The sequence below is a fragment of the Tauraco erythrolophus genome, chromosome 15 (assembly GCF_009769465.1).
Source record: "Tauraco erythrolophus isolate bTauEry1 chromosome 15, bTauEry1.pri, whole genome shotgun sequence".
In the NCBI taxonomy this organism is placed as follows: domain Eukaryota; kingdom Metazoa; phylum Chordata; class Aves; order Musophagiformes; family Musophagidae; genus Tauraco; species Tauraco erythrolophus.
Window position 1 is genome coordinate 22,033,831 of NC_141479.1, and position 27,860 is coordinate 22,061,690.

The window sequence follows — 27,860 nt, forward strand, 5'->3', positions numbered from 1 at the left end:
GTGATGCTGGTTTTGTCTTGGAACAGAGGAGGATATTTCTCTTCTGGTTTTGTGTATCATGTAGCCAGCTGTGCCGAGCAGCCCCTGCCAAGCAGCTCTCCCATTTCTGCACACGCGCCGGCTCCCTCGAAGGTCTCGAGGTGCTCGAGATGCACTTACACAAGCCACATCCAAGTCTTCCCGCTTCTCCATTAATTACGAGCTTAGGACAGCGCCTGCCAGCGTGCCCAGCACAGGTATGGGCTTTACTGGTCTGTCGTCCTGCAGATCCTTCCTGCAGCTCTCTGTCCACCGGAGCTGGGGCTGGTTTGAAGGACGGCACGTGGGTGACGGAGGCAGACTGGCCTGAGCTGGGATCTCCCCTGCCCAGCGAGGGTAGGGGCCAGCCTGGTTCCCCTCATTCCTTTCTTCTTCGCTGCGTGATGGGTCTCACGGGTGTGAAACTGCTCGGACAACAAAGGAGGCATTAACAGGGCTCGGCCGCCTGTTTTATCTGAGGATTAAAAAAGACAATTCCAAGTCTTTGTCCTTACATGGAACCTCTCCCAGTGGGTCCCTGCGCAATGCAGGCGCTGTCTCAGCCTCACCCTGCGAGGAAGCTCTGGGTGAAACGAGAGCGGGGCGCGGGTGCTCTGCGTCCGTTGGGTGCTTCGGGAGAGGGGAGTGACGAACTGCAAACATGAGCATGGGGGCAGCTTCCATGGTTAACGTAACCGAACCGCGGCTGCCTGGGGAACGCCGGTGGAACCGTGCCCGTCGCTTCTGCCTCTCCGTGAGCCCGCAGTCCTTGACAAAGCAGAACGGAACCGTTCGTCGGATGGGTGGGAGGTCTGAGTGTGTTCCCGGTTTAGAGAGGAAAAAAGTTGTTGAGCTATGCCGAGGAAATCGGAAAAGATATTTTCTGCAATTAAATATAAAGACAAAAGGGGAAACACCGCAGCTTTAAAAATACCTTCCAACAGCATCGATGACACAGGATTATATAACACTATAGTAACAGGATTGTTACAACTGGAATATTGGGTTTTGCCTAATCTCAGTACTTAACGGGGTGGGGAAAATAATGGACAGAGAGCTATAGGGAACAAACTCCGGCACCGGGATGCGCTCAGCGGACACTCGCCCTGCGGCACGCAGCAAAACCAAGTGCCAACTTGGGGTCACGCACCACCGTTGCCGCTCTCAAAGGCAGCGATGGGGATGCTGCTGTGGCTTCGTTCCCGGGATGGAACGGGAAGACCCATTTCTTTAATGGCCCCTTTTTCTCTTTTCCAAACCCTTACGAACCAGCCAAACCACTTCTTAGTCCTTAAGATCGAGCCCAGTGCGCAGCTCGGGATCCGCAGCCGTCCCGTCCCCGGCTCCAGCATGGGGATCCGTAATAGTGTGTGGCATCCCCGATGGCTCCCAGCCGCCCCGTGCCTCCGGCACGAGGGTGACGTTATCGCCGGTGTCACATGCTCGGTGTTGTCTCTCCTCCAGGGACACCGCTAACAGAAATTACTATAAAACAAGTTTCCTGCCGACCTCAGCAGCTCTAATGAGTCAGGAAGCTGTAACGCGGGAATAGGGGAGCTGTTGACAGAGCCTAATTATTTTCTGACAGTCTTTCTGACACAGTTAGAAAATAAAACACCTACGGAGGCTTCGAAATTGCAAATGGGGTTAGCGATATTACGCAGGCACCTGCTAATTTATCCCCACGATCCGGTTTAGACTCCTTCCCCCTCACACCCGCTGCTATCCAACTGCTTCTGCAGCGAGAGGAGCTTCGTTACACAAAGAGAAAATACCTTAATTACACAGAAGACGTAACTTCTAATGGGACGTCTCCCATCGTAGAGTCTGGCCGTTAATTGGTTATGATTTTTGTGTATTTTAGTTACATTTGTTCCAGGTATTATAATTGCAAAGCCAAGACGTGTGCGGAACGTGCCGCCACGTTTCCCAGACGTGCCGGTGAGAACAGACCCATCGAGGTGCCGTCTCGGCCGCGCGATGCCGCTCCTCGGTCCCTCCAGCTGCCCAACTGGAGCCGGACGAGGTTCCCTCTCTGCCCACCGAGCAGCAGGCACCAGCCCATGCTCCAGGGAAAACTGCCTGAAGAAGAACAGATGCAGATGGGGCTCCCACCCCAGGAGCTGTGAGTGGGCTGTGGTCCTGCAGTCTCACCGAGCTGAGCTGAGCCGAGCTGAGCTGAGCCAACCTGAGCCGAGCTGAGCCACGCAAAGCTGAGCTGAACTGAGCTGAGCTGAGCCGAGCTGAGCCAAGCTGAGCTTAACTGAGCCGAGCTGAGCCAAGTCGAGCCGAGCTAAGCGTGGGTGGGCTGCCCCCAGTCAAGTCTCTCCTCTCCACTGCACAACCTGCCCTGTGCTGGCACCAGTGCTGAGCAGGATGGATCCCAACGGAACCTCACCAAACAAAGGTGTTAGCTTCAGGCAGACCGCTTTGCTGACGCTGCTCACCGCCGGGCTGGAGGGGCTCTAGTGCCAGGCACGGGGAGGGGCATTAGGGCACAACTACCTCTTTCCACGGCAGCTTCCAGTAACACCGAGTTACAGTGACGGGCTCTCATCGCCGTGCCCTCTCAGAATGCCACGAATGACAACGAAGGCAGGCAGAGGAGAGGGACAGCCAGCACCGCGCCGGGGGATTAAAGCAGCGTGTCTGGGATGAAAGAGATACCCGACTTCAAATGAAACCGAACGTGTACCACGCGGTTGCCATCATTCCTCCACAGGGCTGTGAACCGGGACACTGTGCGTGTGCCACGCCAAACCGACTCCACGGGCACCGTCTTGGTGCCCGCTGCGGAACGGAGTCCCAGTGGTCCAACAGTGCCGCAAGCGCAGGGGTGCAGTCAGATGTCTGGGGAAGGCAGCGGGCAGGAGGCTGCCCTGTGGTGACCGACCCGCAGGTGGGCAGCTGGTGGTGGACAGTGTTCATGGCACCTCCAAAAACCCTCCCAGCAGCGCTGCCCCGGCCGGTGGGGTACGGCAAGTTTCGGGAAGATGCTGAGTGTTTTTGGAGAGCGATTTTGCCAGGATCCGGGAGCGGACTGGCACAGCAGCCGGCCGCAGGAGGGACGGGAGCCAACCCTTTGGTGCCACAGTCCCGGCGGGGAAACCGGACCCTGTGCCGAGGCGGCGGTATGTGCCAGCTGTTCGCAGCTCCTTCCTCCTCCATTTTTCACAGCTTAAGCACGGGCCTGGCACCTCCACCGGCTCATGGGGTGAGCCCGCTCGCTCTCCCACCCCTTCCCGTTTCCAGAGCAGATTTTTATTGTCTTGAAAAAGTTATCTTAAATCTGCACAGACAACCTTTCCCTTTCTTGCACGTTCTCCGTCAGGGAAAGGGGTCCTGCCCGCAGGGCACCCAAACCCCCTCCCCTCAACTTTTTAGCCCTCCTGTTCTCCAGATCAACCAGCTCTGGGGAACTCGCTTCCTAAAGGAATATGCCATTTTTGGTTCAGCTGATTAAAAAAAAAAATCTAAATCTAAATAAAATCTAAATTTTTAAATCTAATTTTACATCTAAATTTAAACCTAGACGTTTTAACCCCACGTTTTTCGCTCTCACAAACACCTGCTGCTTTATTCGGGACACACAAACCGGAGTTTGTTCGGACCGCGGACCCCGCACGGGGCGTTGCGCGGCGGGGCACGGCGGGGCCCCTCGCCCCTTCCCGCGCCAAGCGACGGCGGCAGCGCCGAGCACCCGCGCACGGCGGCGCAGGGGCCGCTCCCGCCGCCTGCCCGGTTCGCTCCGGGGAGGGCGGCCCCGGCGGGACACCGTCCCCGCTCGGCCCTTCCGCCGGGGCCCGCGCAGCCGCCCCTCGCCGCGCAAGGAGCCGCGGGCACCCACACTCCCGCCGCCCCCCCGCCGCCTTCTAGACGCTTCCGCGCCCCCCGCCACCGCGGCGGCTGTTCCGGCCGGCGGCTCCCCGCCCTCCGCCGCGCTCGCGCATGCGCAGTGCGGTTCTGGCGGCGGCGGCCCAGGCGGCGCGGCCGCGGGCGGCTCTGCGCAGGCGCGCGGGGCCCCGCCGGTAGGCTGTTCCGTCGCCGCGCCTCCCCGCCCGCCGGCGCGCATGCGCGGGCCGCCGGCGCTGGGGTTCCTTGTCTGCGCCCCCTCCCCGGCGCCCGCGCAGGCGCAGAGCGGTACCGGAGGGGGCGGTCGGGCGCGTTCCGTTGGCAGCAGCCGGTTCCTGTCAGCGGCGGCGGGTGGCGGTGCCCCGGCCCCGACGGCGAGCGGAGCCCCCGGCCTGGCCCGACCCGGCCCGATTCGCGGCCCCGACGCGCGGAGCGCCGCGCTCTCGCCTGCCGGTGTCTCCCCTCCCCACCCCGGGGCGGCGGAGGCAGCAGCGCCCCCCTCCCGGCCCGGCCCCCTCCTCCCGCCGCCCCCCTCGCCCCTGCCGGGCCGCGGAGCTGCGATGCCCTCGGACTTCATCTCTCTGCTCAGCGCCGACCTCGACCTCGAGTCCCCCAAGTCGCTCTACTCCAAGGGTGAGTGTGGCACCGGGCCGGGAGGCGGGGCCGCGGGGGGGCCGCCGTGCCCGCGCCGTTAACCGCCGCTAACGGCCGGGCCCGCGCCTCGGGCCGCCCCCCCCACCCCCTTCCTCCTCCCGTGGCCGGCGGGCGCTTCCCCCGCCTGGAGCGCCGCCCCCCCCCCTCCGCTGCGGCCGCCGCGCCGGGATGCTCGGCCGCCGGCACCGCGCCGCCAGGGGCCCCGCCGCCCGCGCCGGGGCCGAGCCCGGCTCCCCCGGCCGCATTCCTGCCTCGACCGCGGCGGCCTCAAGAATGTGTCCCGACAGGTTCCTGCGCCCAGCGCCCGGCGGCGGCCCCCGCGGGAGCGGCGCCGCGGCGGGGGGCTGCGCGGCCGCGCCGCCAGGCTCCTTCCTCCCCCCCCCCCCCCCGCCTCCCTTCTCCCTGCCGGTGCCGGGCCGGGAGTGCGGCCGCGGCCCCCCTCGCCGCCCCGTTCGCCTCGCCGTGCGGCGGCGCGCCCGCAGGGATGCGGGCCGAGCCCCGGGCGAGCCCGGCGCTGCCCGCGGGGGCGGGCGCTGCAGCGCGGAGTAACGGGGAAGGCGAGCGGCTTGAGATTGCCCGCAAGATGCTCGTTAAGTTCTTCGGGAAAGGATTTCGGTGGGACAAGCGGCCTCGGAGAGCACGGGAACGTTCCGGTTGGGGTTAGAAACCGGCCAAGAGCCCGAGGAGCGGAGGGCTGGCGTTCGGCACGGCGGTGGGTTCCGCTACCGGCGGGTGCGGAGCGTCCCCGGGCGGTAGCGCGGTACTCTGGGGTCTGGGGGAGGGAGCGGGGGGGTAAAACGGCACCACTGGGACGTGGGAAGTGAGACCGAGAGGGAATGTTGGGAATGCTGAAAGTAAACGAACCGAACGCCTGTTTTCCCAGCATCTGGATTTTGGTTTTGACAAGTGCGCAGCGGTGAGGCTGTTTGAGTTAGGGTGGATGTTACGTGCTGCGTAAGTTACTCGGGAGTCACTACTAAGGGTTTGTGGAACCCGCCTGCCCACAGTACAACAGAGAGGGGAGCGATTCTGGGGGTGCGTGAAAAAGAAATGGAAAGTCTTACTGCCCCGAAGTGAAGGCAGCTAATTAGAGTTTAATATTGTTACAGGGAAGAGGAAATTTTTTTTTTTAGAATTTTTGGAACTAATGGTAATATGCTCATGAACCGAATGGTGCGTCCTTAGTGCTGAAGCGAAAACAAATAAAGAGAGTAACAAATCGAAGCGCATTTTTAAAGCTCTCAAACAGCTCTAAGTCGTTGTCTCACTGTGTAGAGATCTTGGAGTTCCCACCAGTGCGTAACAGTTTAGAAATTTTTTAAAAGACGTTGCTGCAGGGGCTCTCCTGTGACCTGACACGTATCTGTTCCGATTGGTTTCAGCCCTAGTGAGGGCAACAGAAGAAAAACGGTATTTTGAAACAGGACAGTTCTGATTAAAGAGTACAGGTGATAAAGCCCCATCAAAATTATCATTTATTGTACTGGAAATTTGAAAAGTGTGCGCTGTTAAAGTATTTGTCAAACATTTAAAATAAAAAGATTCCATGTAAGTTGCGAAATTTCTTCAAGGACTCATGCTTAATTGAGCAGAACTTGTGAACTCGCCAATCTTACTGTGAATTCTCAATTTTTTTGTATTTAATGGAACGGTCGACTGTCTGTTTCAGGTGGGAAAAGGATCTCAAACTGCTTAATCAAGAGTGTCTTTTTTTCTTCCAGTGACAATGATGCGAGTTCAGAGCTAGAAAAGATCTAGAGAAGGATGTTTGGTGCTTAGGAGTGGCCACAATGAGCTTCTTGAGCCAAACAAGGTGCAAAATAATGGATGTAGAAAGCAGTGAATGGTTATAAAGAGATTAAAGCAAGGTTTGCTTTCATATTTTGTCATAATAAAAGATCAAGGAGATGTTATGTTGAAATGCCGTTTAATTTAAATTAAAATCTAGAAGAAATGCATGTACTTTTCCAGAACGAATAATTACATGATCCTCTTTGCTGTGAGGTATGTTAGGACGATTTTTAGCTGGATTTAGGAAAAGCTATTAGTGGTTATCTGATTAATCAGAACACGCTTCAGTGTGCTTTTTTTTTTTTTTCCTAGATAGATATGAATAAATTTATCCCGTGGACAAATGCCGGAGATCACAGTATGAACACACGCTGATAAAGGGAAAGGTCTGAACCCAGTGAGAAAGCCACAAGTATGCATTTGTGATGAGGGTGTGTTAGGAGCGTGTAGTTTCTCCTAACTGCTCTCCTTTCTGAAATGCAGCTACCCCGCCGTGGGGCTCCAGCTCGCAGGTCGAGTCGGGGCCAGTGACTCTTCCTCCGAGCCGCGTTCCTGCGTGTGCGCCCCACTGGCTGCGGTTTAGCGATACCGGTCTCGGAGGTTTGTCGGTGTTTTGGAAATACAGAGATCACAGCAGTGAGAGGAGCTGTAGGATCAGGGTGGTCTTGGGAGTAACGGGGGTTTTCTAACATATAAACTTCAGTTTGTTGAAACTATAAAGGGGAAGAGTCTTAGTGCACCGGTTAAAATGTACTTACTCATTCTTAGAAGTGAAGTTATATTTGAAAACCCAGCGGTTCAAGATGTGGCTTATGCCAGTGCAGTTTTTTATGGCATAGTTTGTCCCGTTCTCTGGACAGACCCAGTCCCTCAGTCTGTCGCTGTGCTAGGCGTTGAAGTTTTGGCATCTCTGGCCATTTTGTTTAAGGTTTTTGTTTTCATATTCCTTTAAAAATGTTAAGCAAAACTTCAGAAAACCCGCAGACCTAAGGTGAAATGGCAACACAGACAAAGGGAGAGGTGTTAATTTAAAACTAGATCTGATAATTTGAGTTGTTTCTTTTCATTTACATGTAGCTTGGGAAAGAGAATATTTTTCTTAGACTATCTAACTATGTTATCTTCCAGCTTTTAGTCTTGTGGAGGTGGTTTCATGAGCAGTTCCAGGCAGGATGAGTTCCCACTTGCTGAGTTAAAGCAGGCTTGTCCCCTATCTTTTCCTCACTGCTCTGCTCATGCCGACGCTTACGTGGCCATGCAGTGGACTGGACTGGGGAACTGGTCATGTTAAAATGAACTCAGCTTTTCCCTTATTCCTTCTCACCCTGCCCCAACGTAAAGGAAAAGGGGAAGAGAAGTGTTGGGGGTTGACCAGGTGAGTATCTGGTCGTGTTTGCTGTGGGTCCTCGTGAATGGCTTGTGCTGACTCAAGGAGAGGACATGTGAAAACTAGCAGTGGGAAAGGGTGGGACTATTTCTTTGAGCAGCAGTGGCAGCTTATATTGGCGTAAAACGGTAGTGAAACCGTGGCGAGGTTGCAGGCCTCTGGAATATGACTGGTTATAACTGTTAAAAAGAAAAGAAATGCAAAGTGTCGGTTCCAAGGCCTGTTGCTGAAGCTCATCCCCACAGCTCCGGAGGAACTGACTCGTGCTGAGGACTAAAATCCGTCTTTTTATGTATAATCAATATTAAAAAAGATGTGTGCTTTGTAACCATCGCAGCAGGATGGTATCTGCTAGTAAGAAGATAATGGAGATGTAACAAAAAGTATGGATTTTTGAATGCTGACAATGTTTAGAATGTAATAGGTTCAATTCCCATCTTTACATAACACGCTGTCCTTTTTGAAATAAACCAACCCAAACGTGCACCCAAATTAGTAACGTAGTAGAAAAATCACTGGAGCATGAACCGAAAAGCTTGGGGGTGGTTGTTCTGTGGTCGAGTATCGTCCGCAGCATCCAGATGTAGCGGGGTGAGCTGTGCAGTGCAAACGGGCAGAGGTGGAGGACCGTGATTAACGCCGTTCCTCGAGTGACAGGTACTGAATCTGAGCTCGTTTAAGTGTGTGATTAATGCAGCTAATACATTCCTTTTGAGCAATTGCAAAGCAATGTGTGTGTACTGAAAAAGTTGCCTTTTTTTGCTCTGCAGCAAGTATGATCAGAACTTTTTATTCCTACCCTCCCCACCTCCTGATTTGGCTTTACACAACTGAGTGACTGTAAAACTGTGAGACTTTCTGGAACTTGGAAGCAACAAGAAAAATGTTCGTAGTCTCCCGAATAGCTCCCTTGCCCTGAAAATGTCATACAGTCCCAGCTCAATTTTCCTCCATGCTTGAGTGTTAAATGATGGTCACCTGCTTGTTTACTGAGAATTGTCGATACAACGTGTGGGTTTTGGTGATTGTTTTTTTTTCCCTACCAGAACTTTTTTCTTTCCCTGATCCAGGGGATAACTCTAGCTAAGACAATGACTGAATTATCAAAGGGGGATGGAACAGATGCTTTACAAAAATAGTAAAAGTCTGATTTTAGTTTTGAACTTTAGACTAGCGGTTTTTATGAATACAAATAAGACCAAACTGCTTTTTGTGGCTCGGAGAAGGTGCCGTGCTGGACAGACTGCTGAGTGTTGTCAGGGACGGGCTGCACACATCTGCCTGCTGCAGCTCTTCCAGCTGCCCCCGGGACACGGTGACTTCAGTCAACCCAAGTGGATTCTACCCAAGTTCCTTAAATTCTGTTGGCCTTGTACACGTCCATTTCTCCTTGAATCTTACTGGCTTATTGGCTTGAAAACACAGCTCTGGAATATGTTGCTGCAAGATGATTCTGTGAGGTGCTGGGGGAGGATTTGGAATTCACAGCTTTTCACGCTGTAATTTGAATATTCCAGTGACAGTGCTGTTCAAACAGACCCTTTTCGCTGCCGTCTGTTCTCACCCGTCTACTGTGCTCTGAATTGTGCCGGCACAATTGTTTTTTTGTGGCTGCAAGATGAATGGGATTAGGAAACCAATCTAGAATGAGTATATTGTACTTTGATAGGATTTTCGAACATTGTTCTGCTCCCTGGGCTAGTTTACTGTGCAAGTGAACGAGTTGTGGTGGTGGGACAAGAAACGGGGTATCCAGGACTCGGATTAAGTGGCAGAGGTGGTGGCAGATGGGTAGAACTGCCACACTGGCTCTGCCACGCAGAGAAATGCTCCTCACATGGTGCCTTCTGTGCATTTGCCGTGTCTGCGCCCTTGTGCCGGGCCCGGGAAAGCCAGGCTCCCTGCCTGGGCCGCTGCCGTGGGGGTCGGTGAGGGAATCCATTTCTGGAGCTCGGGAAGCCGCACCGGGCCCTGCAGCATCTCTGCTCTGCAGCTGCGGGTGGAAGAGGGTGAGACTGTGCTCCTGCCTTAGGTTCTTCTTTGCTGCCTGTGTGTATCCGAGTGTGTGTGGTGTGGATCAAGGAGTAGGGGAAATTAAGAGGGATTAAGCAAGCTTTTTCTTTAGATCTAAGACTAGTTGGATTTTTTCACTGTTGGTTCCACTTGTTTTGGATATTTCATGTAGTTCTATGAAAGTGGTAGATTTTTTTTTTCTATTAGAGAATCTCTGTACATTGCCCAGTTCTCTTATCCCATTTAAATTTAGATATCCAAAGAAACCGTAATTAGAGAGAACATATTTCGATCCTGTGGAAGAATTTGAATATTGCAATGAGGAGCTTGAATGTGATTTGATTTAGGGAGGTCTCAGCATGAGCGTGGCGAGTGGTGCGGCGATCCCTTTCGCGGGGAAACGGGCTCTGGGGCTGCTCCTGGAGGACAGGGGGCTACTGAAGCCTGCAGGCCACGAACCCATGGAGTTGGATTCAGACATCTTCCACTTCCAGAGCCCAATGGGTACGTTTCACTCCATTGTCTTTTAATTCAGCAATGTTGGAGCATCCTTGGGGACTCAGAGGTTGGAAAACCCTTTTAAGTTGTTGTGTGGATGTTTCTGATGGCAAATACGCTTTGGAGGAAGGCACTCTTTCCCAATAATTTCCACCCACCTTAGGCTTTCTTTTTTCAGCTCATCGCATTCTTCTTTGATGCGAGGTTATGCCACTCGCATCCCTGACATCTTTTTTGTTCTGGAAAGTTCTTTGTGCAGTTTTGACACTTGCTGTAATAGAGATCTGAGAATCTTTAGAATATGAAAGTGTTGGGAGTCAAGAGTGTTTGTGCTTCCAGTTAGTTCAGGATCTGCATGTTTGAAATCCTTTATAGCTGCTCAGAAGGGGAATCTATAGGATACTGCTGTTCAGTATAGTCAAGAAGTAGAATTTTTTATTGTATTTTTCCCAGACTGTAACTTTTTAAATAATTTTTATAAAGCATCTGACCTTTAAAGTTTTCAACAGCATCGCTACATTTTGGGGTCTGTTGACTAAAAATGATTGTCAGCCTGGAGGCTTGATCTGATTTTTGCACCGGTACTCAGATTACTTAGTTCTATGTGGAAATGTACTACTTCTGAGTTGGAGAAGTAATGCTTGCTTTTGTACAAAAAGGCTCATTTTGAAGTTTAGATAGGGTGGTGAACCCTCGCAGGAATTGACGAGTGGCCAAAGTGCAGGTGAAGTACGGTGTGTGGTCATGTCTCTGCAGTTTATCACTTCGTTATCTTCTCTGTGTTTGTGCGAAGAGCAAACTGATGAGATTGAATATTCAGACAAGTTTTGGCTTTCTCATCAGCAAGTACAGCAGTTATTAGAACTGAGGAACTCACGGATCTAACTTTGAACTGTGTTGTAATAGCAGATTCTAATGGGCACGTAGTAAAATCTTAAGTAACTGCTATTTCCAGGAGCATGCAGTGCCTTAGCAGTGTTTGAAATGGAAATGCTCGACACCGGTTACGTGATGTTCTTAACTGGTGGAGTTCTGGGTGATCTGTGTGGTGGGTATCACCGCACCGGGCTGAGGAACGTTTTCACTATTTATATAAACACGCTCTGAAGAGTCATTCTCCAGTTCCCCTTGATTACTTGTCCCTTCAGCGGTGGGAAAGGTTTTACAGTTGCTTTGTAAATAATTAGAAAGATTTCCGCCTCACCTTGTCGCGTTTATAAAACGAATGCAATATTCCAGAGTAACGCAAAGTTTTGACACTGCAAGCAGGTTTGAGTAGCGACGTTCAGGCTGTTTGACAAGCCGAGGGGAATGGACAGCAGTTCCCATTAATGCCCAGGCAAGATGAAACCTATAGGAGAGAGATTTACAGACAGTAACAAAAGGTTTTCGAATGTTGGAGTTCCATCCCGTTCAGAAGAACTGCCGTTACCCGCCAGTTGTTTCAGTCTCTCATTGTCTAGAGGCCTGATTTTTTTTTTTTTTTTTTTTTTTTTTTCGGTATTGATTCACTCAGCAGAAGAATCTGTGAGTTTTGATAGCAGCACTACAGAGTGACTGGGAAATAAAAAGCTGCAGGGTTCAGTAGCTTCTGTTAACTGTGCCAGTTTCGGGTGCTCAGGGCAGCATGACCTGCTCATGGCCGCTAACTGGCGGTGGGCACGCACGCCGCTTCCTGAAGTGGGGCAGGAGGATGCGAGGTGTGAGTGACAATCTGCCTCCGTGCAAATTACGTCCCTCTTCCCAGTGCTTGTCCTGGTAGGGTGTTGGTGGCAGCAGCGGCTCCGTCCGAGCTGTGGGCCAGGCTGGAGCTCGTGCTGAGCAGCACTGCACAGCACATCTGTAGCACATCTGTACGTCTGAGTAACACGAGTACCACTGTTAGCGTGGGTGTCAGTCAGGTGTGCCCACCTTTGCAGGGACATTCCCTGGTATGTATGTGTGTGTGTGTGCTTAACTATTTGAGGGATATGGGAATATCTAGAATTTTATTCAGTTCTTTTTTGGATCTTGGTTTTTGGATTCAGCAGGAAATTCCACAGTCCAGTTGTATACTTGGTGAAGAAATGTTTCTTGTCTTCCATTTAAAGTTTACTCTCCTTTCAGTTCAGTGTTAGGAATAAGGAACTCTCAGATTTTAAAATATTTTGAGTACATTTTTGTTTCTAAAGGGGGAATAAAGAAGGCTTAGCTTGGAATATGTATTCCTGTTAAAGCAGATTTACTGAAGGACTTGTAATTGCAGATCCTATTAGTCTTGGTTGTATCTCCTAAGTTAATGGTGCAGACCCCAGGAATCTGATTTAGGTTGAACTTCTGACAACAATCAGATGTCCCAGATGTGTGGGGGGTGGGAGAGGAGCAGGGTGAGTACTTCTGGATGCGATGCCAGCCTTCAGTCACACAGTCGTTGAGGTTGGCAGGGACGTCCTGAGACCATCTAATCCAAACCCTGGCTCAGGCTGCGCCGGCTGGAGCGCTTTGCCAGGCACTGTGCCCGTGTGGGTTCTGACTGTCTTCATGGATGGAGACTCCAGCCTCGCTGCGCAGCCTGTGCCAGTGTTTGGCCACCTTCATGGTTAAGATAATTAAGATGGAATTTAATGGGTTTTAATTGATGCCTGTTGTCTCCTATGCTGTCACTGGGCACCACCAACAAGAGGCTCTCATTACCTCCCGTCAAGTATTTCTACAGATTCGTGGGATCCCCCTGAGCCTGCTCTTCTCCAGGCTGAACGGTCCCAGCTCTCTCAGCCTCCTCTTGTGTGAAAGGTGCTCCAGGCCCTTCGTCTTTGTGACCCTAAATGCATGTCAGTTTGTGAGCTCTGAGCAGCTTTTACCATTGTTGGGATGCTTGTGAGTTCCTCTGTCAGAAATTCTCATGTCCAGTGTTCTGTTGCAGGCATTTCCTTATCGGGGAACTAAATCAGATTTCGCCTTTTGAATATAGCTGTTTATTTTCCTGAAATCTGTAGGAAATGTGCCCTGAGATTTTGTATCCTGTTGTCAGTTCTGCTGAGGACATCTACCAGGTTCAAAACCCACTGGGAGATGACTGCCGTGGTGCTCCAGGCATGCTCGGCAAGCTCAGCAGTTGTAACCTCTTCTCTGCATTTGGTAGTGATGGAGGAAGAACTTCCATCTTCTCTTGTCTGTGTGTGTGTGAGCGCGATCAGCGCCCTTCCTTAGCCTGTGCGCCGGCTGCATTTGGGAATAATTCTTGCTTTGTTTTTCTCGTAGGGCATCTGAATTCTGGTCAGGGCCGTCTGCCTCGCCTTGAAACTTGAGCCGCACCTGGAGCAGAGTTGCTCCTTAATCAGATGGGGAAATCGTTGCTTTCTTATTCTGTGGCCTGAAAGGATTCCCTTTAAGCTTCGGTAATTCAGTGAAGTTGTTTGCTGCCACCTGAGTAAAAAAGGTGCTTTTGGAGGTGTGCTAGCAAGAAAGGGATTATATTGTTTAGGGTAAATGTAAGTACTCCCTGCTGGGTAGGTATTTCAGTGCATTAATACAATAGCAGAAGAATTCGTTTAGAAAGATTACTACTTTTCTGCACCTGAGCCAAGGAATCCACAGGCTTTATTTTACTGAATTCAGCTTTTAGACATCGAGGAGCGACAGCTGAAGTACTCGGGATGTTTGAAACAAACACTTTCTGTAGTGGGATACTGGTTACCTGTTGAAGAAACTCTGAGTACGAGTTTTTTTCCCCCTCAGAAGTCCAGTTTGGAAAGACAATTTAGTGGAGCCGAAGAGATCTTTAAGCATAACAGCATGTGACTTTTGAGAAGCTGGACGTAGCAGACTATGATAGCCCAGTTTATGGGAGAGCAAGGTGGGATAGTCTTGGACAAGGGATGCTGGAATCCAGGAAGGCTGTATCCATCCAGATCCGATCTTTACGTGCACACTTGCCAGTTAGCCCCGTGAGCTCTGCCCCTTGGTGGAATCACTGTCCTTGGGTCAGTGCCAAGCTGATACCAGGTGTTGCACGGTTTGGCTGTAGATACAAAACTGAGGAAGATTTGAGTGAGGGGGGATAGGCGAGGAAAGCCACGAGTGGTGTCACACAGAGAACCAGGCTGTGCTTATTTATTGTTTTTTGTGATTTCAGAGATCCAAGACACTCAATGCAATGACCAGGCAGCAATTTCAGATGAAAGACAGCTTTTTTTCTTCTTTCTTTTTCTGTACACTGTTTAACTGTGGAAACAATTGACAGATGTTTTGGGTGGTAAAAGCATAAATGATTCAAACAGCTGTTAGATTTGTAGAGGATATATCTATTTAGGGAGGCTGGTAAACGAGGGAGTTAGTCTGTAGCCGATTGTCAGAATTTGGAAGGTGTTTTAAGAGGAATACTCTTCTAAACTTCCTGGTTCTTGTAGACCTTTCCCTATAGTTTGCTGCTATCAGAGAAAATATACGGACTAATCAATATTTAGTTTGGTTTGTTAACGACCATCCTCAAGTTTTACATAACTTGGCTCTGTAGTACGGAAAGGAATCTCTTCTCCACGTTTCGCCATTAAGCGGTTGGCTTAGGTTCCCACTTGTCTCCTGAGACGTGTGTGAACAGATTTGAAGCAGAACTTGCTTAATAGTTTCAAAACCTGTTTTTACAAACAACTTTCATCTTCATTTCTTTGAGGAATTCCTTCCAGGTGCAGTATTGATCACACAGGCTGAGCGTGCACCTTGCTGGTGGCACCTGCCTTGATCTGCCATCGAAGGGAGACTCGGTGGGTGTCAGCGGCACCGCTTGTCGGAAAGAACAGGGGCTGGGAGACGGAGAGCCTGGGATGGAGCTGTGGCACCTGATGAAGGTGTGCTTTGAACAAACGCTGTCCGTAACACGTGCTTCTGCTGTGTCATTCAGGCTCACTAAAAAGGGGTTTATTTATAATCTTCTTTTTCCCTTTCCTCTTTTTTTCCAATTTCCAGCATGAGTGCTTTCAGAGTAGCTGCTGTTGGTGCTAAACATGACAGAAAGCTGAAGGCAATGTGGGACTCGTGTGCCGCGCTCCGAGATGCCTTGTGACTGTGTGAAATGTGTGTCAAGCATCCAGGCTGTCTCTCATGACTCTCAGTTTTTTAACATTGATGAGTTTTACCTCCTAATCTGAGATCTTGCCATACTGGAGGGAGAAGCTGGTGAGAGAGGGGAGTCTCGGGCTCCGTTGCTTTCACACGACGCGTCTTTCACGTACCTGGTCAGTTTATTAGAAGTTAACGTTACAGGTGTCAGGCTTTCAGCAGAGCTTTCTCTTACTGTGCCAAGGAGTATTGTTTGTTAAACATTGCTTCGTGTTTGTTTTTAAAAATGTGTTTATCATCAAACGTAGTTCTTGAATTATAACTAGAAACCAAACTGATGGTAAGAAGCATAAATATTTCTAATTTTTTGGGGAGGAGGAAATAAAATACCTTGCTATGTCAGTATCTTACTAAAATGAGTAAAGGGAGGGAGGTGTGAAGATGGTTTGTGGGCTCAAGATGCTAGATGTCATGCTAGGAATTACTAGGAGGTGTCCAGTCTCCTGACGTAGCCTCTACGCCCGGGTTCTTCGTAAAATACTGAATCTGAGAGATGGCTGCAGTGTGTTGCCAGTCTGTCCGAATACCCGTACACTTTTATTTTTCCTATCAAATACCGTGGTATAACCTCAAAAGGAAGGAGTGCATATATTTTTTTCATTGCTAGTGTTGCACTTCGTGTTCTATAGCAAATGTAAGAGGTGGCAAAAATAAGCTGATTGGAAAAAATTGTGCAAATCTGAAAGGCTGAGAAATGTTCTGAGACTAGTAAATGGAGGGTCGGGTGGACTTGTGTGTGTCTCTGGGTTTGGATGGTGTGTTGCACCTAAGGAGCTGGCATAACTGGCTGGAGCATCTGATCACGTGTTTCTGGTGAACTTTGATTTTTGAAACAATAGCAATGTTTTAAAGTGGTTGATAAATAGCTATTATTGATATTCTTTGGTCATATTGTATTTGGGTTTCTTGGAGCGTTTGAGAAATGAAGTCTTTGTAGTGACAGAATGTGAAGATGGGGAGAAAACCAACTGTCCTTAAAATTCAGTTTAGTGTAGAATCATAAATAAAGAAATGCCGTTGTTGTAACAACTGTATATAACAGTCTTGTGTGGCAGAATGAGGTTGTTTGAATTCGTTAATTGAATTTTCATACCTATCATATTTGGATTCTTTCCAAACATAAGCTTAGCTTGGTTTCCTGCATGCTGGAAGATTACAACATGGCAACATGGGATTTTTTTCTTCTTTAATTCTTAAGGTATTGTGAACAGATTTTTTTTTTTTTTTTTAAATCTTCCCCCGTTCCCCCCATTTTGGGTTGTTTGTGAGAGAAATGTGCGTCTTCACACGAGGAGTAGTAGTTTAAGTCTTTCAAATATGTTGCTGGAGGGTTTAACAAGGTGCCGCTCTGCTGAACAGTTATGTTCGTGTACTTGGAGTTCTCTTACTCCTTAGTTGCTCTGCCTTGTCCACTGTGGTGGCTTAGGAGTATCTTTTGAGTTCTTGGGTTTTCGCCTGGAGCTTACAACTGCATAGGGTAAACTCTTCAGTAAGTAATTACTGGTCCATTTCTTGAGGTGACAACTACTAAATAATGCTGCTCTCTCTTTCTGAGATGTGTAAAATTGGATGCAAACAGGACACAGGATTTATTCTGTCTGTCTACGTTTATAAAAGTACTTGGAGCTGCGAATGGGGATGACAGAAACACAGCCAGGAGAGCTTTATTTGATATTTGGATGAATGCCATAAATAGAATTCAGCTAACACAAGCCTTTGTCAGTTGTTGAAATTCAACTTTAAAAGGATTAATTTCTCAACTCTACCCTGCTGTGCAGAACCCTGAATATTGAGATTAACAGCTTTTCTGAAGGTTAGTGGAATACTGCAGCAACTTATTTTTGCTCAGTCGTGAATTGCTTGCAAATTTACCTTTTTAATACGAGGTTTTTGGTACTAACTTGTGCTTTAAAAAAGGCAAGAAACAACTTGTAGCTTTCTTTTTTTAAGTACAAGAAATAATGATATTACAGTTGCGATAAAATTTTAATGACTTTGGTGGTTAATAATATATTAGTGGTTATCTTTCTTTCAAATATGAGTGGCTGTCTTTCAGCAAACTCCTCGCTCTTTTTCACTAGCATCCTCATGAGCGTTTCAGAGTCAGAGTAGCAGCACGTGCGGACAAGATTTGGGCTTGACAGTGTCCAGTGCTGCGTCATCACCACAGGGTGCCCAGATCCTCTGCCCGTTCTTTGCAGTGGAGCTGCACCGACGCAAACTTGCTAATCATAAAGTTTTCTAGTGCGGGCAGAACCGTGGCATCTGCTCATGAATCGTGTTGATTTAGGGTTTGCTGCTTTTGTCTGAAGCCAGAGGGAACTGGAAGGAAGATTTTCTGTTTGGCTGTGTAAAACATCCTTGTGTACACTGCAGTTTCTTTGAAAACCTGCCACTGTTGCTGTAGCAGCAATATAGTTCTGCCAGTATTGACACTAATGGGAGCGCTGGCGGGAAGACTTGCTTCCAGTCTTCTACCACTTTGCCATCTACAGATCCTCTGAATGCAGTGTGGCAGATGAAGAGGGAGGGAATAGTACTCCATTGTCTCCACTGCCCTCTCTTTAGAGGTGGTATGAAATGAAGGCACCAGGACAATGTCAGGACGCATGCCAAGTGTCTCCACCTTCCTTCATTGGAGAGCTGTGTGAAAAATAGTGGTCTGGGTAGAGTTGGGAGCCTACTCGGAATAGGTCAATGTGTGCAGGAACAGAGGGAAGCGGTATTTACGTGGTTTGGGTTACACTGTCGTTGGGACCGAGTCCTGTGTTTAATCCCATTTTTCTGAGGCGTAGTCGAAGACGTGAAATAAAAGCATTGTTGTAGTGAGCGTTGCCTCGTGGATTGAGCACTGGGTAAGATGGTTTCCATTGTGTCCTGCTGCTGGCTGGGGAGCCCGGTGGGTTAACGTTCTTCCTACGACCCAGTTTGTGCATTTGCAACACCAGGAGTAATCAGACTGACAGCTTTGCCAAATGTTTTAAGGTGTCTGCATCAGGACTATTAAGGAGATTATGGTGTCGTTTTGCTCAGCTTCACCCAGTACAGGCTTTTTCTTGCTCTTTGGCTTTCGCCGTGCAGTTATGCAACAAGGATCTTTATGGTTTAGCGAGACTTGGCAGTGCTGGGTTTGCGGTTGGACGCGATGGTCTTAAAGCTCTTTTCCAACCTGAATGATTCTAGGATTCTTTGAACAGTCACTGCATTTTATCTGTTCTTATGTATGCTCAAGTAGGGTCTTTCCTTCTTGCTCTGTATGAAACTTAAACCTGTCTTCAGGGCTGTTTGCTTCATTTTACCTGCTGCTAAGCAAGCCTGTGTTAAGTCTCCTGAAGCTGCAAAGATAAAGTACAAAAGGTATGATAGCCTATAATATGCCATAAATCTTTTAACATACACAGAACAAAAGCTGGTCTACTCTTCGTGCTGTCTATTCTTTCCTTCTTCCAAATCTTTTTTGTAACTTTGTCATACAAAATCTCTGCTGTACCTGGAGCAGCACTGCCATTGTCTGCAGTTGTTGTGGGTGATTCTCACTTCTGGGAGTGAGAGTTTGGATCTCCTACCGAGTATTCAAAAAAGCCAGCCAACCAAAAAAAGAAAGGAAAAACAAACAAACCCCAAATCCCAACAACAACAAAACCACCGCACTGCAATAGAAAGTACTTCAGTGGTCGCAGATTTTTCTGGCCTGTGCCTATCCCAGTCTGTTTCCGTTCTGGTTTTATGCACTAGGCTCTCTGTCTGTCTTCTAGTTGCCTTTCTCAGACTCTCAAAGCTTCCTCTGTTGAGCTTCTTACTGAGTCCTCGTTATCCTGCTTTGGCTTCCCGTCTGCGCAGTCCCTGTTCCCATTCCCCGTGCCAGCCCCCTTATCGGCGTCCCATCTCAGGGGGCAACAAATCTTAAAATACTCCTCTGGCTGGGTCCGTTTGCCCAGAGGTGTGGGTGTGTATCCTCGATGTAGCTGTAGGAATGTTTTTGTCGTGCTAACTGAGACAAAAAAGCAATAGACTGTCTATATTTTCACTGCAGAATTTACTCCAGTGGGTCCTGATGTTACTTCTCCCAGTTTAGCTTGGATGAAGTGAGAGCGGTGACTGCGCTGTGAAACGTGGAGTTTGTGTTGTTTCTGATGCCTGTTTTACTTGGGAATGGCCTCAATTTTCCAAAACGTATTGTCTGTTCTGTGCTGTAATAACCAAACTTGTTCAGTAAATGCTTTTCCTGGGGTTGGGAGGAGAACCTGTTGGGCTTTGGGGGATGCAAGGAGGGAGCTGTGGGGAGGGCTGAGAACTGGAGGGCTCATCAGCTGGCTCTTACAGGTTCTTCCTGATGGGCAAAATGATTTGCTTCAAAGTATTCCCACACCCAGGCTTCTGTATGCAGAAAAATCCATGAGGGTCACGTGACACCAACATTTTGCAGCAAAGCAAGGCTTGGATTAGAATTGGAGTATTTAGAGCTGATCTAACACTGCCCCCGTTCACCCCCCATCATTCTTTAAAAACTCTGTGTGAACTGAGCTGCTGTGGTGGAATCGGCAGCATAGAACAAACTCAATTATATTATTTATCATAGACACCGGACTTCTGAGTAGAACAGGACTGGAAGCTAAACAAGCAAACCACAAGGTCTTCTGGCAGACGGAGAGGCCTAGATTTGTCGGGTGTAGAATAGATTTTGGTTTTAGCATCTCTTGTCCACAAAAGATTTTGGGAGATACTCAGTTGCATGTGTAGTTTTGTTAAAACGCAGCTGCCTTTGGAGTGAGGAGTGACAGTCAGGTCCTTGGGTGACATTTGGAACTTTGGGAATACAGGTTTAGCCCAAACCCATGTCTTAACATGAACTGATTAGCATCATCGAATCTTTATACGTGTGGGGGGGTGTTCTGAACCTGAATCAGTACGGCTGGCTGGAAACGTGCTGGAATACGGGCACCGTTATTTCTTCTTTTACAGTTTCTTTAATTTGCTGAGCATGTGTGCTCCTCTCTTCTCACCTACCTCCTGCGTAGCAGAGGCTACTTGCAGCTTCATGTATTTCTAATTGTTTTTTAATCTTAGTTCTGTATAAACAGCTCTCTTTGCCTGTTTGCTTGCTTGTTTTTTTTGATCAGCTTAGAGTACATCATTAGAAGAGATTTCTGCTTGGATGCTGCCAGCTGATTAGAAGAGTACACCAAGGTTTTGTCTAATCTCTGGTGTGACTGTCATGTGCTGCAGCAAGGAAATGGCTTTGGAAGAAGCAGCCAAATGTGTACGGGTATTAAGACATGTTGAGGAGACCAGTATCAGTGGGGATCAAATGGGCAGCCCTTCAGTGCAGGGAGCTTATTAAAAGCCAAGGATTAACTTTGCCGTTGTTCATGAGGTCATAGAATTGGTGAGGGATTTCCAGGATGCACCTACCCTTAAAGGCAAAACGTGGCAGCTGTGCGTGGAAAAGGCACTGTCTGTACTGCAAACAGCTTGGCTGGATGTCTTCCTCACCCCTTTCTTGATCGTGCTCTGCTGCGTGATCGCCTTCTGAGCAGGAAGGCTGACGTTACCCATTAGTCTCGGGGTGGAGATGAGAGCCATGCTGCTGAAGAAGCCCCCAGCATTAGAGGGGGTAAAGTCTCAGGAGCAGATCACTGCGGTGGGACAGACAGACTGGTGGGCTGGGGGAGAGCTGGGGCTGTGTTTGAACCACCTCCTTGAGGCCAGGCCTGGGGAACAGCCTGGGCAAGTGGCATCGAAGTAGGAGCTGGAGCTGCAGTCAGGTTAAGTGGTGGCTGACAGCTTTGTTGCTCAAACGAAAGCCAGCAAAAAAAGGGATTTTCCACATCACGATCAGAAATTGATTTAGAGGCTCTTACATGCAGCGGAGGGATGGCTTCAGCCAAAGGCAGAAGCAGTACTTCTTTCTTGGGTTCCTTTTTGTGTTCTTAACTACGTGTTGTCAAAAATAAACTTGAAATAGCACGGAAGTATTGGCAAGTTAACTGGTCATTCTACTGAATTTACATTGATTACTTTTAAAAAAAAAAAGGGAAAGGGGGGAAAGAGAGGGAATTACGTGCCTAGAAAGCAGAAGTGGCTGTTTTGCTGCGTATCACTGTCATAAGTCTCTAGCAGGATTCTGTGCACCTGTAGCAGTCTGGAGATGACCTTGTTGGATGGTGCATCAGTCCCTCTCTGTGTTAGTTACGGCCTCATTTGCTGGTAGGTCAGGGCAAAATTCTCCGTGGAGTTCATAACTTGGCTTCCGTGCATGGGAGTTCTGGGTGGCATGGCTTTGCTTCTGGTACAGAAGAGCAAAGCCCAGGGAAATCACTGGTGTATCTAAAGAGCATTCCATAATGTTTAAGGTGTTTGGTGGTACTGGCAAAGTGGGGATATCTGTATTCCTCATGGATGAGCCTGCTGTTGCTTTTAAACATTGGAAACTGGTATTCTGTGCTGTTTTCTCTATCTTCTGCGCTTCCAGAAGATTAGATACAGTAGCTGTTTTGGGGAAACTACTTCTCTTTGCTCTTCCTGCCCTCTGTCATCTTGAAGTGACAGCATCCACCTGCATTTCAGTGATAAACTTGTGTTATTTAACAAGAGACCTTTTACTTGAAAGTGGCTTCTGTTCTGACGTAGGAGGTCATCTGAAATTCTGAAACGAGAGCACTCTCCATGGTGAGAATACATACACTTTGGAAAAAGTGGGGCTTTCTCTGGGCCATGTCCAAAACCGCAGTGACTTCTTACAGAGTCTGAGAGTCGTCGTGGTGCTCTGACCAGGAGGCAGTTGTGTTGTGTTCGCTTGGCTTCCGTAAGCTCAGCTGCTGTGTTCCTCAGAATAAGGTCTAAATATTAGATCACGGTTTCCTTGCTCGTAAGAAGGAACCACAAGGTGCGGTGTGTTTCTGGAAGGTCCTTTGGTACCTTGATGAAGAGAATGGTTTCAAAGTGTAGGTGTAGTGTTTTCTGTTGGTGGTGATGGGGGAAGGCGAGAGTACTTAGATTTTGCTGTAAGCACAGGTGCCTGTGATTTAGCCTGGTTAGTCCATGTGCAGAAATTGAAAAACTTTCCTGCGAAAAGGTGACTGTGTGTGCACCAAGGTGAAGTGAGTAAAACAGGAGGAGAAGGAGCACTGACAAATTTCAGTTTGTTTGCCGTCACAAACCACCAACTTCTTGCACTTCCACTGCAAATCATCAGATCTCCTTCACCCACCCTTCCCTACCTGCTCTGAGTTATTTTTCCTAAATCTTTGAGGCCTCTCCTCTGTCTCAAAGACAGAGCCTCTGCCACCATCTCCCGGGACCGACCCAGATACCTGTTGGCCCCCGGATGTGTTTTTGTGCAGCCTGATCATAATTCATCCAGCCCTCTCACAGGTAGCTTTTGTTCAGTTCTTTTATTTAAACCAAACTGATTTGTTGTGTGTAGCAGTTTCTGCCAGGTGAGCATCCCTTCCAGCAGTGCTGGGTATCCTTTTGTGCATCTTGAGGATTTGTTGCTGCTCTTGCAGTTTTTTGGGAAGCGGTGGTGAATACTGTTCACCTGAGGGCGGGTGCTGGCTCGGATCCCGCTGGGACCAAGTGCAGCAGAACACTTATTGTTTGGCTCAGCCACGCTTGTCCTGATGTGCTGCAATAACAAGCAAGTCTGGCATTGTATGCTTGATTATTTTTCATTAATATTTTCATTCTGAATGTTCTGTACAGTTCCAAGCAGTACACTAACCAAATCTTGGCCTCCCCAGATGTGCAGTTTTGGGGTATTGGACATAGACCTGATGTTTGGCGCTGTTCTCGTTGGTACAGCCACGTGAAATACAGTTTTCTGAACTGTCAGTATAACTGGCAGGAAGATCAAAGTTACAAGCAGCTGATCTCAGATGGGAGATTATAGGAGTAGGATAATCGGATAAAGGGCGGTTGAAGAAATTTGACACTTAAAATACTTTTGGTAAATCTGCCTGTCCCCATGTGTCCTTGATTTCAGTAGTGGAATTTGCGAAGCCGGGGCTCGTCTAGTTAGTCTAGTGGAGGTATTTTGGGGGATGATTCCAGACTTAGAAGTTTATTGTGAATAGGATGTCTAATAACTGATCACATCAATGCAGGTGAAGTCTGTGTGTGGAAAGGCACGTGTGCTGATCATCAGTATTTTGTCATTTTTGTTTGTGTGATGATCTTGTTTGTGTTTCAGAATAACAATAATCCTGGAACACATGCTCCTCTCTTCCTATATGGAGAAAGAAAATGTGTTTAGGGGAGATGTTGGGTATAAATGGAGCTACTTCTATCAAAAAACCTCATGAACTTGAAATCAACTACTATATTTGTTAAGGGGATTTGAAGTTGCCAGTAAGTTATAAGACACTTTGCTGTCAGTTGACCGAAACTTGACTCGTTGACTCAACCCAGTGGCTCCTGGAAACAGGAATTCTATCTACGTTTGTTTCCTTGATAATTACATAGAAATATGTAATGATGCTGATTTCTTTTTATTTTCACCTTCAAATATAATACTGCATTTACATAACAGCCTTTTTTTGGTGGGTGTTTTCCACATGAATAAATGTCGAATCATAGCAGAAAATTTCACGTACTCAGCGTGCGTGTGTGTGTGTGTGCACACGTGTAAAACGTGGTGACGGAGGGGAGCTGATCAATACAGGAGGGAGCTTTAGCGGTTTAAATACGATATCAGGCGTGGAGGGAAACTATACCCTCTAGGGAAGCGTTAGTTTCCTTGCAACAGCTCTAATCTTTCTGGAATTTGTCAGGTTTTGCTTTAATGCTATTTATAGTGCAGCATATATAAACATTGGCCTGTGTTTAGGTGAAAACACAAAGTTTCATTTGAAGTCTGATTTGTGAAGAGCAGGTTTGTTGCAGTAAGCTTTCTTAAAGGTACCCAAGCGATTTCAAATTGCTCAGTTGGGAAACAACAACTCCTAGTAATCCAGCTCACTGAAGGTGGGTTTTGAACTGGAATGCTACATCTGTTCTGAAGAAAAGCCAGGAGTGTGTGTGGGGTTTGTTTTGTTTTCTTTTTCTTTGAAGTTTGGATTTGGCCTTAAACTTTTGCCACGTGTTCATAGAATCGTGGAATGGTTTGGGTTGGAAGGGGCCTTTAAAGGTTGTTCAGTGCAGCCCCTGCCACGAGCAGGGACATCTCCAGCTAGATGAGGTTGCTCAGAGCCCTGTCCAGCCTGGGGCATCTGCCACCTCTCTGGGCAAGCTGTGCCAGTGTTTCACCACTCTCGGCATACCAATTTTTTCCTTATATCTAGTCCGAATCTCCCCTCTTTCAGTGTAAAACCATTACTTCTTGTCCTGTCGCCACAGGCCCTGCTAAAACATCTGTTGCCATTTTTCTTCCAAGCCTCCTTGAAGTGTTGCAAGACCTCAGGAAAGTCTCTCCAGAGCTTTCTCTTCCCCAGGGTGAACAGCCCCAACTCCCAGCCTGGCTTCAAAGTAGAGGTGCTGCAGCCCTCTGACCGTTTTTGTGGCCTCTGGACCTGCTCCAACAGGTCCATGGCTTTCCTGCGCTGTGCTAATCCCGTGGTTTTGATCTCTCCTCCTCCTCTGGTGTCACCCAGTGGACCTCCTGTGTTTTCCTTCCCTCCTGTTCGAGACGTTGTGCAGTTTCTCTTACTGCTGGGAGGGGAGGGAAGTTACAGGGAGCAGTAGGGGCAGAGGGGGAGACAGCCCTGGGAGAGCTGGGGAGGCAGTGGTGGTGGCCAGGGCCGTGCTGTCTGTTGGGAACCGCCGTGGTGCTGTTTGTCCTCCTCTCCCACCACAGCTGTGTTCTCGTGGCTGCACCGCGCAGTGACTCCCAAGCAGGATTCCCTTCCCTCCTCTCAGTTTACAGCTGTCACGGCTAATGCCAACTTCTTTTCTGAGTGTAGGGCGCATCCTCAACATTAGGTGTGGTGTCCAAGTGCGTTGGGATAAAAACTGAGTGTCGTATTTTAGACCATGTTTCAGTTAGTTTGGTCTCTTCTCAATGAAGCATGAAATGGAAGATTTGCTCTAAATGGTCTTGTGATCTTTGGGAATGTGCTTCAAGTCTAATGCTAGCTTTTCCCTCCCTCTTTTTGTCATACTGGAATTATTCACAAAGATTATAATTGTGCTTGTTGTGGATTACTGCTAAAATTGTGTTTTCCCTGAGAAAAAAAATGCTGTGGCAGTTTTGGATTTGAGCATCTCTTCAAAGCAGCGAATTTGACAGAGCCTTCGTCATGTTTGAGAGTTAAAAATAAATGTCTTGGACAGAAAAAAAAAAACAACAACCAACCCAAAGAGAAAAGCTGACTCTTACCTGGTAGCTCAGCTTTTGGAAATGAGGCTTTGTAGTCAACACCAAATATCTTATGAGTCACGACAGAACTACGATAGTGAGCGACTCTCTCCTCAAAGACGATTTCTTGAGAAGTGACAGAAAGGAATGAAAATGTATGCATGTGTGTAAAACCCCATAAAGGTTTCTCTGCTCACGTGCAGACACACACGCTGCGTTACGATCCCTCGTTTCGAAGCTCGTCAGTGAACGTTTTGCAGAACAGAAATTCTCGGCGAGTTACTTCCCGTGCCTGAGGTGTAGGAGAATATTGAGCAGCTTTAAATATTGCTGCTGCCCTTCCAGAGGCGAAAGCCGTGGGCAGTGAGCGCAGCGCAGCAGCTGCCCCAGCACCGAACGGCTGCCGGGGGCCAGTTTTTTGGGTCATACTCACCCCATGTAGGCAGGAGTCCCAGTGCCAGGCAGAGTAGAGGCTGGTGCTGGTTGACTGGGGCTGCTGTCTGGAGCTGGGGCACAAACTGCTGCCCATGAGGGCAATAACACTGGGAGGCACAGGGATGTCAGGTGGGGAAGTACCCTCTTCACGTTGTAACTGTCTGGTTTTTGTGCTTTTCATCGTTGGGATAAAATCTGCCTTTTTCATTCTTTAGTCTCTTAAGATACTCATCTTGAAGAAAATTTGTAGTTCAGCAGAAAATAGACCCACACACGTCTTGTGGTTTCCAAATGCCACGTTTTATTTGAAGAATGTTTTGGTGTAGTGACAGCTATGCCAGCGGCCAAGCCTATAGGAGCCATTCGACGTGGAAATAAGTAAACATTTTCTCTGAAAACTGCTTGGGATTTTGTGGTTCACAGAAGCTTTCTCAGAATGCAGCATGACAAATAACAAATGTCTCCAAAATACGCAGCGCTGGCTGCGTTTCTGTGCTCGTCGTAGAGTGTGATGTGGCTCCGGGGGTGTGAGTTACACTGGCTTGTTGTTGGAAAGGTGCAAACACGTTTCGTTCTGTCATCCTGTGTCCCTTCGCTTTGTAGCTGAAGACTGACTTGACAGGTTAGGGAAGAAAGAGGAGAAGTGAGGTTGAAAATCCCTGGTAGCAGAGGAAGTAGTTAGTAGGGTTCTTGCTCCAACGCGTCCGTCTATTAAGCCAGATGCGAATTTACGATGGCATCTGTTGGTAAGTTGTGTTGTCCTTGTAGTGCTGGAGCAGAAACTGCCTGATGGTGACTCTGTGAAGTAGGAACCCAGCTTCTTGGCTTCCCATTTCTGGATTTTCCACTGTCCTCCCTGTTGTTAAAGCTGTGAATACAACTGTGTAGAGTCTTAAATGCCATTAGAAGATCAAATGTGCTCCTTTTTTGCAAGCCAGGTAACGCACAACCTCTCTGCTCTTCATCAGTGGAGGGTCCAGCCAGAACTTGACTGGTAGATATTTAAATTTTTCTACCCGAGGCAGAGCAGGTAACAGTTGATCTCCTAGTGCCCTGTTTGTTCCTGCTCTTCTAAGAATTAATTCCTACTGCATCTCTCCCATGAATTTAGCACTTGTGGTTCACTGGCAGAAGTATATTCGATCCAATTAAAAAAAAAATTCTCTACTTCCTTCACTTTCCTCAGACGTTTTTGTTCAAATGTCGGTATAACTTCTTTTGGATTATTTATTCAATGGATTTTTTCCTTGTACTTTCTGCACTCCCTTCCCATCTTAAAATAGAACTGTGCCTTGATAGCCCCCTTTCTTCCCCCTCACTGGCACAGCAGGTCTAAGGAGATGCTATGTGGCTAGAAACAGATTTAAATGCACTTCAGTTTGGTTTTTAATGTTTGAATTGGATTCAAGTCTGTATGCACATGCAACTTAAGTAAAAATTGTAAGGTAAAAAATAAAGGCATGACTCACCTTTGTTCATGAAGACTAAAATTTAGAGTGTTTAAACTACGCAAGTGCTCACACACACAAAGTACACAATACTCTTGCTTATTAAAGTGTAATACATTATCACTAAAAAAGAACTAACCTTTTTTTGGGAAAAGTGAATGAAGTATAAAATAAGAAGCATCATTGTAACATATCTTTACATAACCAATTTTAAATCGGTCTGATTTATTTTACTTTGAAAGCCAGTTTTATGGTGTTGAAAATCACTAGTTCAGAAGAGTGAGAAATCAGGCCGTAATAGGTGAGGAAAAAGGTAATTTAAAAAAGGAACTCATCTTTGAGGGAAATTTGCTCATAATAAAACAGGAGCAAA

The 27,860-nt window shown here is 48.0% G+C and overlaps 1 protein-coding gene across 1 annotated transcript in view; it reads left to right on the forward strand.

Moving 5' to 3' along the window:
* The first annotated feature begins 4,407 nt into the window (after positions 1-4,407).
* The window catches only part of NFAT5 (nuclear factor of activated T cells 5), a 65,938-nt gene continuing 42,485 nt past the window's right edge, over positions 4,408-27,860 (forward strand). The window contains exon 1 of the mRNA XM_086620917.1: positions 4,408-4,503. Coding sequence (XP_086477043.1) covers positions 4,431-4,503 — 73 coding nt within the window. The 5' untranslated portion in view covers positions 4,408-4,430. The remainder of the gene's footprint in view (positions 4,504-27,860) is intronic.